Source organism: Dasypus novemcinctus, chromosome 31 (assembly GCF_030445035.2).
Source record: "Dasypus novemcinctus isolate mDasNov1 chromosome 31, mDasNov1.1.hap2, whole genome shotgun sequence".
Taxonomy (NCBI): Eukaryota; Metazoa; Chordata; class Mammalia; order Cingulata; family Dasypodidae; genus Dasypus; species Dasypus novemcinctus.
Window position 1 is genome coordinate 43,474,264 of NC_080703.1, and position 12,160 is coordinate 43,486,423.

The following is a 12,160-nucleotide window of genomic DNA, read 5'->3' on the forward strand; positions in this document are numbered from 1 at the left end:
AATGAGCCTTAACCTGTAATTAGTAAATACAGTCTTTGGTATTGGCATAAAGTTAGACATATTATCAGTGGAATCAAACTGAGAGTTCAAAAATAGACCCTCACCTCTATGATCTTTGACAAAGCTGCCAAGTCCACAGTCTCTTCAACAAATGGTGCTGGGAGAACTGGATATCCATAACCAAAAGAATGAAAGAGGACCCCTATCTCACTCCCTAAGCAAGAATCAACTCAAAAAGGATCAAAGACTTAAAAATAAAAGCCAGGACCATAAAACTTCTAGAAGATAATGTAGAAAGCATCTTCAAGATTTGGTGGTAGGAGGTGAGTCCTTAGCTCTCACACCCAAAACACAAACAATGAAAGGAAAGAGAGATAAATGGGAGCCTCCTGAATATTTAACACTTCTGCACTTCAAAGGACTTTGTCAAGAGGGTGAAAAGGCAGCCTACTCAATGGGAAAAAATATTTGGAAATCACACATTGATAAGGATTTAACATCCATGATATATAGAGATGCTACAACTCAACAATAAAAGACAAATGACCCAATTAACAAATAGGCAAAAAACTTGAATAGGCATTATTCCAAAGAGGAAATGCAAATGGTGAAAAACCACATAAAAAGATGTTCAACACCACTAGTTATTAGGGAAATGCAAATCAAAATTGCAATGAGATATCATTTCACACCTATTAAAATGGCCATTATTAAAAAAAACTACACGTGTTAGAGAGGACATGGAGAAATAGGAACACTTATTGTTGGGGAATGCAGAATGGTGCAGGCACTGTACATCGTACAGCAGTTCCTAAGGAAGTTAAACACAAATCTGCCTTGTTACCCTCAATACCACTACGAGGTACACACCCAGAACTGAGAACAGGAATACAGACTTCTACACACCGATGTTCACAGTGGCATTATTCACAACTGCCAAAAGATGGAAACAACCCACATGTCCATCCACGATGGATGGATAAATAGTGTTACATGCATATGACGGAATATTATTCAGCTGTAAGAAGAAATGAAGTTCTGAGGCATAAGACAGCATGGAAGAACCTCGAGGATATTATGTTGAGTGAAGCAAGTAAGACACAAGAGGACAAATATTGCATGTTCCACAAATATGAACTAAATATAATGAGCAAACTCACGGACTTAGTAGCTAGAATACAGAATGAGGATAAGATCAGAAAGCTGAGACTTTAATTTGTGCAGAACTGGTAAAAGTTTGCTTGTAAATCTTTGGAAATGGATAGAAATGATGAAAGCACATTATGGCGTTTGTAATTAGTAGTGCTAATACATGGGTATGACGGTGGTAGAAAGGGAAAGTTGAAGGCCCTGTGTGTCACTAGAAGGAAAGCTGTAAGACATGGCTTGTAGAGCACAGTGAATGCTCCTGTGGACAATGAGTGTGGTTAATAGCACATATGTTAATTAAGAATGGTTTTCTCTGAAACAGAACAAATGCACATTAATGTTACAAGATGTTAAAAACAGGGAGATATCTGGGCAAAAATACAACCAAAGCAAACTATGGACTGTAGGGAATAATAATATATTAATATTCTTCCATCAATGGTAAAAAAAAAAAGTATGCTAAGTGAAAGAAACCAGACAAAAAAGTACTACATATTGTTCGACTCCATCTATACAAAATGTAAACAGAAATAAATTTATAGAGACAGAAATAGGTGACAATTATGTATAGCAGGGGAAGGATGAGGGATTGTGAGGTGCCTACTAAGGGGCAGAGGGTTTTTCTTTTGGGGGTGATGAAAATGCTCTAATACTGATGGCAGTGATGAATGCAGAACTCTGTAATTATACCAAGAGCCAATGATTGTGCACTTTAGATGGACTGTATGGTTTACGAAATGTTTCGATAAAATTTATTTTTTTTTTAATTTTTTATAAATAAATACAATCTCCCTTTAGACTCCCAACCATCAGCACCAACAACCAATTTGAGAACAATCCTAAGAATTAAACAAGTAAAGGGTACCAATAACTTACCAATACAAAGCAGTCAACTGGACTATGGCGTGTACTGTGCTTAGTAAGATGCCAAGACAGTGCTGCTCCAACAGCTTCGGAGGGACAGCGCCTTCCGCGCATCTCCGGTGGGCAGAAGACAAGTGGTCCCGGCTACCCTTCAACCCTGACCACTCAGCAGCATGAGAACACGCAGCCTAGCAGGAAAGCCTCAGACCAGCTCCTCCATTCCTAAATATTGATCTGAGGCTACTTACTTACACTTTTGTGAGCCTCAGTTTCCTCAAATGTAAAATGAGGGTAACTATATGGATAAATGAGGCATAGAAAGAGTTCAGTATTGTCTCTGGCCCACAGCAAAACCCAAATGTTGTTTCCCTCTCCCCTATAATCATTTCTCTATGGTATCACCATGTTAACATAAATGGAATTATAAATGACAGCCTCAGAATGCTCATGTACGTCCCAGTGCTTATTTTATGACAACTATACCCTTCACAATTTATTATGTATACTCTTTTTGCATAGGATTAATTTCCTCTAATAAACGATAAATTCCCTGAGGCCAGAGTCCATGGCTTATCCATTCTAAATCATTCACAGTATTTAGCATAGGCCTTGCACATACCTGTCTTCTATGTTTGATGGATTTATTTTTAAGTTTTAATAAGTATAACTTTCAATAATATTTAATATTCATCTATTTTTAAAATAGAACAAAATAAAACAGAAAACTACACTGAAAATCGTATCGTACCGGGGATCACACTGTGCCTAATTTTAGGATGAAAATTTTTTTTAATATATTTTATCCAATTAATTTTTTGTTCATTTTAAGGAGGTACTGGGGATCAAACCCAAGACCTCTTACGACAGGCGGGTGCTCAACCACTTGTGCTACATCTGCTCCCGAAATGCTTTCTTTTTGACCGAAAAGCAAAAATGACACCAAGATTATTGCCAGACCTGGCTCACATTGAGATAAACAGCAAACATTTCCTTTGAATCTCTAGTTCACAAACAGCAAATGTGATTTTTAAGGAGGATATGCTGGATTTGAAAGTGATCAAAAACACTCATGAAGTCAAGATAATCTACCAGGCTCAGCTGAACATTTCCCTCAGAGAAAATCAATTTCACAGAACCACTCGAGTGTGGAGAGAAAAAAATCAAGAGTCCAACAGTCACTGCACATTTCTTGAATGGCAAAATTTGACATCTTTGCTGTGATTATTGAAAAAAATGTATAACTCCATTTAAGTAGAAAATACCACTTAAAAGAGACAGAATTCTGTCATGTGACTAACGCTGCCACTTACGATGAAACAGTATTTTCTAAATGTTTAAATCACTGATCTCTACCTGCATTTACCCAAGTCTACATTAAAAGTTAATAGGTATTCAAATGATTTTTAAATTTCTTTAAAAAGAAATTATACTTTTCTTCTCAGAAAGCTTTCAAGTTAAAGCTTTATTATTAAACTCTAAATACAGGGACTCATGAAAAAACAAAATAATTCTCTACAAATGCTATTATCAAATAATGACTCCATCACGACCACAGAGCATGAGTCTGTGAATATTTTCATCTGAAATATCTATAAATTTCTTTAAATTTTCTCTGAACACTATATGTATTTCACCAAAATCTTAATGTTGATAATTACTAAGTGGTGGAGTTAAAGGTGATTTTTTAAAATTATTCATTATTTTCTAAATATTCTACCTTTTTAAAAACAAACTTAATTAAACCCTTCACAAATTCAAAGTAGAAGTTCTCTCCAAGAAGTCCCACATTAATGAGAAAGGGGCATGACACTAGGCAGGTAGATAAAGCCACCTGCTATAAACGAGAAAACGAAGCATATACAGGCTAAAATATTAAGTGACTGGCCTAAATTCAGCCCTGCAAGTTGCCCCAGAGCTAAGGAGACCCAAATTCCACAAATAATGACTTCAGATTTCTCACTTTTTGCTTCTTCCTCTGCCCGGGGATTAAGTACTAGTTTTTTCCGTTAGATTCTGGGCTTAGGCACCCTCTGGAGTAAAACTACCTATCAGGGCACTTTACCAGGTGGTGGCGGTTTACTCTCCCATTCAGCGTTTTCCATCATCTGCTTCGCGATCCTCTCAGCATTGCATTGCTCTCGCTTTTGTTGTATGAGTTGCTGAAGCTCAGTTTTACAAGTTGTGATTCGAATCTGGTAGGTAGATGGTAAAACTGTACTACTTAAAACCTGAATGGTTGGCTTTCTATTTTGGACATTTGTCACTTCTGGAACCTGCAAAACAAATACAATTATAGGTATTTGTGTCAAAAAGTATACTTGGAGGAAAAATATACCTGTGTTCCCTCTATTCATTATACCAGCTTTCTGCCTTTATTAATGTACCCATTTTTAAATCACCTTAAATACAATGACTTCCTCCAATGAAAACCTAATTAAAATGATGTTCAACCAACATTACTTTTCCAAACCTCTGGATTATACACACATTTACATACATACTATATACACCACCACAGCAATAACGTCTACATTACACACACACGTATATATACACCACCACAGCAACATTTTTTAAAAGCCTTATTAATTTAAATGGAAAGAAGAAAAAGAATTTTAATTTTTCAGTCTGCTTAATATTCTTCATTTAAAATATGACTGGTTAGGGAATATTTACCTTAAATTACAAAATTATTTCCAATATATCTAGATCATTACATTTACCACACAAGGCAAGCCTGAGACTTCTCTTCCCCGAAGTATTTTTGCTATTTTACAGATATAACTATGTTATATTAGAGGAGACACAAAAGAAGACTTAAAAAGTCCTCTGCAGCCTAAAACTTTAATGACAGTTCATATTATCTTCAATCCACAATTTCAGTGTACTGGTGAGTACACTAAAATGAGAGCCTTTTGGTGCTTTCAATAACTAGATGCCCTCTTGGCTATAAAATTAAAGATAACCCTGTCTTATAAAGAAAGGTGACCTCCCTAAAGGACAAGCCGCCATATTAATTCTTCCGACACAGTATAGAGTCTTTGAACATCCAACACAGTAGCACAGAATTCTAAAAGCAAAAGGAGGGGCATGACGCGGTCCCAGCACCTGCGGAGAAGTGGACAGCGGGACGCTGAGGCCAGCGGAGGACTCGGACCGGGGCGGCTTCGCGGCCTGAACCCCCTCCTGCTCACCGCCCTTGGGCAGGGCCTGGGGGGCGCTGGCCGGTTCCAGGGACCCGAACATGCTCTTCCACTCCTCGTTCACGTTCGAGTCTTGTTTTACGTGTTTTCTAGCTATGGAAATATTCAGAACAGTTAGTTTGAAGATAGTCTCTAAAACCAATATATGCCTTTATTGCTATTTGAGGGGGCAGGGGGGAGAAAGAGCAATGGACTTCCATTCCTATTTGTTCCTTAGGATCTCCACTTATTTATATTTACACATCAACTCATTAAATCTCACTTCCTCTGTAGGTCAGACAGAACAAGTGAGCTTTCAATGGTGTTACTAATTAGGCTGAATCGCCTCGTTTACCAAGGCCTGCCTCATTTCAAGTAATTATTTTTTATCTCAGGGGTTCTTAACAAGGGGTCCCTGAGCTTGAATTGAAATTCAAAAGAATCCATGCTTTATCTGAAGAAGCAACAGTAAAAACAATTTCTGCAAATGTCACAGAACACATTGCTAAATATGACCTCTCTAATTCCAATATTAGTTTCTTCGGAAACAAAAAAATATAGAAGAAAAGAAAATCAATTACTATAATGCTACCTCCTAAATGCAGACAGCTGAGAAATGCTTTATTTTTATCTTTGCCCAATTATGATAAGTATATTAAACAACACAGAATTCTAACATTACCAAAATATAACATGAAGTGCTCCCGTAATTCCAATAGCCTGATGCATAATCCTCCAACTATCTAAACCTCATGAACAATGAAGGTTTTTTTTTTTAAGATTTATTTATTTTTATTTATTTCTCTCCCCTTTCCCCCCATCCCCAGTTGTCTGCTCTGTGTCCATTCGCTGTGTGTTCTTCTGTGTCCGCTTCTATTCTTATCAGCGGTACCTGGAATCTGTGCGCTATCTTGCTGCATCAGCTCTGTGTGTGTGCGGCGCCACTCCTGGGCAGCTGTGCTTTTTTCGCATGGGGTGGCTCTCCTTACAGGGCGTACTCCTTGCACGTGGGGCTCCCCTATGCAGGGGACATCCCTGTGTGGCAGGGCACTCCTCGCACGCATCAGCACTGCACATGGGCCAGCTCATCACATGGGTCAAGAGGCCCTGGGTTTGAACATTGGACCTCACATGAGGTGGGCAGATGCCCTATCCATTGAGCCAAATCCACTTCCCACGATGCAGTTTAATGGCATCCTATCATATTACCTTGCAAAAACAGAATACATACTGTTTTGTAATTTGCTACCCCCCCTTAACTAAATAAATTGAACGTTTACTTAACCATTCCTCTATTAAGGGATTTATAATTTCCACTTGTTTTCACCATTGAAAATACATTGCTTCATATGCCTATCAGTGTCTCATAGGATAAATTTCCAGAACTGAAAACACTGAGTCAAAGATTAATGGCATTTTAAATTACAATAAATAATGTAAAACTGCCTTTCAGAAAGAGCTTGTTCAAATGACTTTCTCACCAACAGTGTATGAAAATACCTACTTCCGCACACCCCTGCCAACTCTAAGCACCACAGACCTTTGCTAATCACACAGGCAGAAAGGGCCTCTGGTTACTTTAATCTGCATTTATTGCCATTTCTAGTCTTCTGTGAGTTGCCTGTTTAAATCTTTCACCCATTTTCCTCATGGGGTACTTACTTTTTTCTTAATTTGTATGAGTGCTTTATGTATAATGGGTATAAACCACTGATAATTATGTTGCAAATATGTTATCCAAGTTTGACAATTAGAGGATTATTTGAAATATAATTCATTAGCTGCCCTCAAAACCTGATACTGGAATAGAGGAATTTTTAAAGGCAAGTATTTACAAGTGAATACAATTGCAAAAAAAAGTTAACGGAAGAATGCACAAGATCTTGAAAATTTCATACATCAGTGCCAGTATCAGAAGAGGTGGTGGTTCCAAATCTAAAGACTTATTCAAGCAGTTAAGGTTTCTCTGGTCTCTACCTTTTTTTTCCTTTTCTTTAATCTCATTGTTAATACCAAGACAATCCTTTTAAATCCACTGGGCATTTATCTATACCAAGGGTCTGTGAGCTTGAACTAAATTTCAAAGAAATACTAATCTCATGGGACGTGTTGGCGCGGGTGTGAAGTATTTATTAAATAACACGGGAAACGGACTTGGCCCAGTGGTTAGGGCGTCCGTCTACCACATGGGAGGTCCCCGGTTCAAACCCCGGGCCTCCCTGACCCGTGTGGAGCTGGCCCACGTGCAGTGCTGATGCACGCAAGGAGTGCCCTGCCACGCAAGGGTGTCCCCCGCGTACGGGAGCCCCACGCGCAAGGAGTGCGCCCCGTAAGGAGAGCCGCCCAGCACGAAAGAAACTGCAGCCTGCCCAGGAATGGCGCCGCCAACACTTCCCGTGCCGCTGATGACAACAGAAGCAGACAAAGAAACAAGACGCAGCAAACAGACACAGAGAACAGACAACCGGGGGAGGGGGGGGAATTAAATAAATAAATAAATCTTTTTTTTTTTTAATTAAATAAATAAATAAATAAATAGCACACAGTATAGTGTGGGCTTAGTAAGGGGTCCCTGGTTTTTACCTGACTGGCAAAGGGAAGGGGTTCATGGAAGAAAAAAGGCTAAGAACCCCTAGCCTATACAAACTAGAAACTGTATCTCGATACATACACTGCTGGCCTTGGGTTGGTGTTTAAAGGATTAAACAATGAGATTTCATCTCCGTCACACACTCCACGGCAGTGGCGCGACGTCACCAGGAGAAGAGGGCTCTGGGTCAGGCCCTGGTTCTGACACGGGCATAGCTGGGATTCTGGCAGGTCTCCTGATCTCTTACTGTCAGTTCACTTCCCACCTTTCCACCCCCAAATCTCCCTGCCAAGTAACAGATACACTATGTTTGAAAACAGAAAACGAGCCCTTTCATTTTATTTTTAATTAGCTAAGACCAGCACCACTAAATAATGGATAACAACAGGATAAGCACACCCACCCCGAGCACTCACCCCGCTTGTCCTCCGGGTCCTGCTTGGTCTTCACGAGGTCCACCTGCCTCCCCATGATGCCCACGGCGGCCAGGTCGATGACGCCCTTCTGACTGGCATCGTGGAGGTGGCTCTGATCCACGATGTTGGCCTTGGCTTTGTTAGACTTCATCATGAAGTCTTTCAGGGCCAGAAGTTTATCTTCCTCTTCCTCAGTCATTCCCTAAAACCAAATAAAACCACACATTTTAGGCTATTTTCACAAGTAATAACCACAGGCCTCAGAACGACTAGGATCAAGCCACCCAATATTAAATTCTGAGAGTCTAATGGTGAAAGGAAGCAAGCAAAGGAAGAGAAGACACTGGCCCACGCCTCTGAGTCCCACAGCACTCTCTAGCAGGGCACTCTCTATTTTCTATCACCATGATCTGCATCTTAACTTTCTTCCTGAATGGCAGCATTCATGGGTAATTTACATTTTTGAAACCTCCAAAGAACTTAACACAGTGCCATGTACCTCGTAGATCTTCAAGATTTCCTTGCTGAATAAATTAATATTTAGTATTTAAACAAAAATTCTGAAAATGCAATATTAGGCAAAAGAAAGTGTACCTACTTCAGCCTTGCTCTCGAGAATATTAAATAAGACTGTCAGTGAAGGTACTTAATAATCTATAAGCTTTCTATCAATCTCAAGAATTAACAGGAATGCTGGCTGAACTGCAAACATGAGCAGGACTGAAGTCAGAGGGCCCAGGCTCAGTCCCAGCTCTTTTACTTACTATCTGTGGGACCTCAGGCAAGTTACCCAATTCCTCTGTGCCTCCATTTATTCATCTATAAGATAAGGATAATTACAAGCACCCATTTTACAGGGTTATAGTGAAATTTTAATGAGTTAATACCTAAAACACTTGAACCTGGCATACAATAAATACTAAATAATTAATTTAAATAATTAATTCGATGTGCAACTTAAATATTCTGGTAAATGGTGCAGCTGCTGTGTTATGCAAACATGGAAAAGCATTCATTTAACAGAATGGCATTCCTACGAGGACTCAATCTAGAATCCCACAAGCGTTCAAAGCAATAGTCACAACTCACAAGCAAAGTACGATGATACAAACAAACCCTACAAAGTGAGAAAGCTAAGAAACAATAAAATAAAGTTGAGTTAAAGCACAATAATCACAGAGGGATCCTTAACTGAATTTTTTTCTCAAAATTAACATGAGCTTCTTTGTTCAAGTAGACAGTTTTACAGCTATAGTAAGAGTTCTGATCTTTTTGCTCTTCACTGTTTCAGTACACAAAAGGCCACTGTAAGGTCATAAAAAGGAATGAAGGACTGAACTCGTGCTCTAATAGGGATGAACCGTAAACACACTGAGCTCGGTGATACGAAAGGCCACATACGTATGACCCCCGTGTATGACATGTCCAGAGCAGGAAATCCAGAGAGAGAGGAAGTAGGCTGATGGCTGCCAGGCGCTGAGGGGACAGGAGTGACTGCTAACAGTGCGGATGGAGTTACTTTTAGGGGTGATGAAAATGTTCTAGAACTAAGACAGCGGTGATGGTTATACAACTTGGTGAATACGCTAAAACCCACTGACTTGTACACTTTATAAGACTGAACTGTATATGGTATATGAATTATATCTCAATGTTTTAAAAAATGTTAGAGATACATCATCTAAATAAACATCCTGACAAGGACATTACAAAAAGGATAAGCTCATTCATGAACTCAAATGCTAAAATATTCAAAAATATATGAGTAAACTAAACCCAATATATCTAAAAATGATAGTACAGTATGACAAAATTGTGTTTATTATGAAACTCCAGGAACAAAAGGTTGTTTGAAGCTTAAAGATTAATCAATATAGTTTACCACATAACGGAATAGAAAAATCACACTATTTTATCTCAATAAATGAAAAAGCATTTGATAAAATTAAACATTCTTCCATAATAATAATTTTAGCAAGCTAGGAACAGAAATTTCCTTAATATAATGAAAAGATTGCACAAAAAACCTAATAGCAAACATCACACTAAATGACACAGTGTTTAGAGTTTACCCTCTGAGGAGAGGCAAAACAAGGATGTCTACTATCACCAGTTCTATCTAACCATGTACTGAAGAGCTCAATCACTTATCCAAAGCAAGGAAAACAAAAATATTCAGACTAGAAAAAAATGAACAAAACTGTTACTATTCACACATACGACTATGAATGCACAAATTTAAAAGAAATATAACAATTATTAGAATTAAGAAATTTTGTAAAGTTGCTGATATAAGGTCAATATTCTTTATAAATTCTATATGCCAGTTACAAATAATTTTTTAAATCACTACTTACAATACCATTAAAAAATCAAACATTTAAAATAATTATAATAAAATATGTATTAAACTCTAAAAAGTAAACCATAAAGCATTACTGAGATAACACTGAAACCTAATTAATGGAGACAAGTATCATGTTCATGGAATGGGAGACTCAGTACTGACAAAATGTTATTTCTCTCCAGTAGATTCAACACAATCTCAATCAATAAGCATATAACAAAAAAAGTTTTTTCTAGACTGTAACAAGCTGATTTTAAAATGTACATGGGAATGCAAAGGACCAAAGACAGTCAAGACAATCCTGAAAAAGAGCAAGCTCAGACATCTTGCTCCACCAGAAGTCAAGCCTTTTTAAGTTAGTGTAAACTAAGAGTGCAATACTGGGAAAAGCCCATAAACAAACCCACACACTTCTGCTGCTGGCCACCACGGAATAACAGGGACCACATAAACTCTCCTACTTTAAACACCTAGAGAACTAGAAAAACCACGTGGAGCAGCTCCTGTTCAGGCGATGGACAGGAGGCAGCGCAGAGCGCAGGGCTCTGGTAAGGGCCTAGGACTGCCCGGCATCCTGCCTGCAGGGTCTCCAGGCCACGGCACAGGACTCCAACAGAGCCTGGCAGAAGAGCGGAATCGACGGACGGATCAGAGGCCAAGGAGACCAAGGCAGCTAAATCTGTGGTCAGAGACCTGGAGGGAAGATGTGCACAGAGCAGGAGTTTTGGAGAGCTAGAAGGGCCCCTCTGCGTATGTGGGAGAGGAAGTGCCCAAAGACAAGGGCAGAGCAACCAGACAGCTGCAGCCGACAGTCCTCGCAGCTGACGCAGGGCTGGGGTCGGTCACGTCCCTCCAGCCAGAGGAGGGCTTCTGACTGCACAGGACATCACACACAGCCCTCGGAGGCCCTTCGGAGCAGGGCTAAACTGGCCATGGACAAGATGCTGCTGTAGACTTGTCCTGACAAAACATAACAACTGATTCCAAGTGACTTCACCGCACAATGTCAAGAAGCCCAGCACTATTTAGAGGAACTCAGCACCCAACAGGAAGCTCACCATGCTCAACAGCCAACAGAGAAAGGAACTGGGTAGCCCAGGGTCGGAGTGGCAAGGCAGAAAATTGACATTTATTCTCTATCTCCTCAAGCAGTTTCAGTTAAACACTGTCTTTACTACCCAGTCAAAAATTAAAGTAAGAATCCTTAAAAAGTTAAAATACATAAAGTGCTTTATAATTTTTTTAAAATAAGGAGCAAAATCATTTTGTATTCTGTATTAGCACCCGATTAAATGGATACAAATAAAAAAGGGAGCATTTGAGATGAGATCTACCTAAAGGAGCCCTGCTGTGTGTCATCTCCAGGTGTAAGCCCTATTGAAAATCTGGATTACAGGGCAGACTCCAGCTCTCACATGCGTAATGGTCCAAAAGTGTATTTTAAGTCTATTAGCTGGAACTCTGAACATAATTTCCCACGGAAACAATGCAAGGCTGATCTAGAAAGACCTATTTTACCCAAGATATATTTCAGGCATTGCCCCATGCAAAAGAGCACCGGACAACCCCTTGTAAAACAATTCTTCCGAAGAGTTCAGAATTCTCGCTTGCT

General features: G+C 39.3%; 1 protein-coding gene across 2 annotated transcripts in view; it reads right to left on the bottom strand.

Moving 5' to 3' along the window:
• PIK3R4 (phosphoinositide-3-kinase regulatory subunit 4) overlaps positions 1-12,160 on the bottom strand; it is an 89,777-nt gene that overhangs the window by 23,872 nt on the left and 53,745 nt on the right. For both annotated transcript variants that reach the window (XM_004482741.4, XM_023585833.3), the window contains exons 10-12: positions 8,202-8,403; positions 5,122-5,309; positions 4,076-4,286 (exon numbers count right to left, since the gene is read on the bottom strand). In XM_004482741.4, coding sequence (XP_004482798.1) covers positions 4,076-4,286; positions 5,122-5,309; positions 8,202-8,403 — 601 coding nt within the window. The remainder of the gene's footprint in view (positions 1-4,075; positions 4,287-5,121; positions 5,310-8,201; positions 8,404-12,160) is intronic.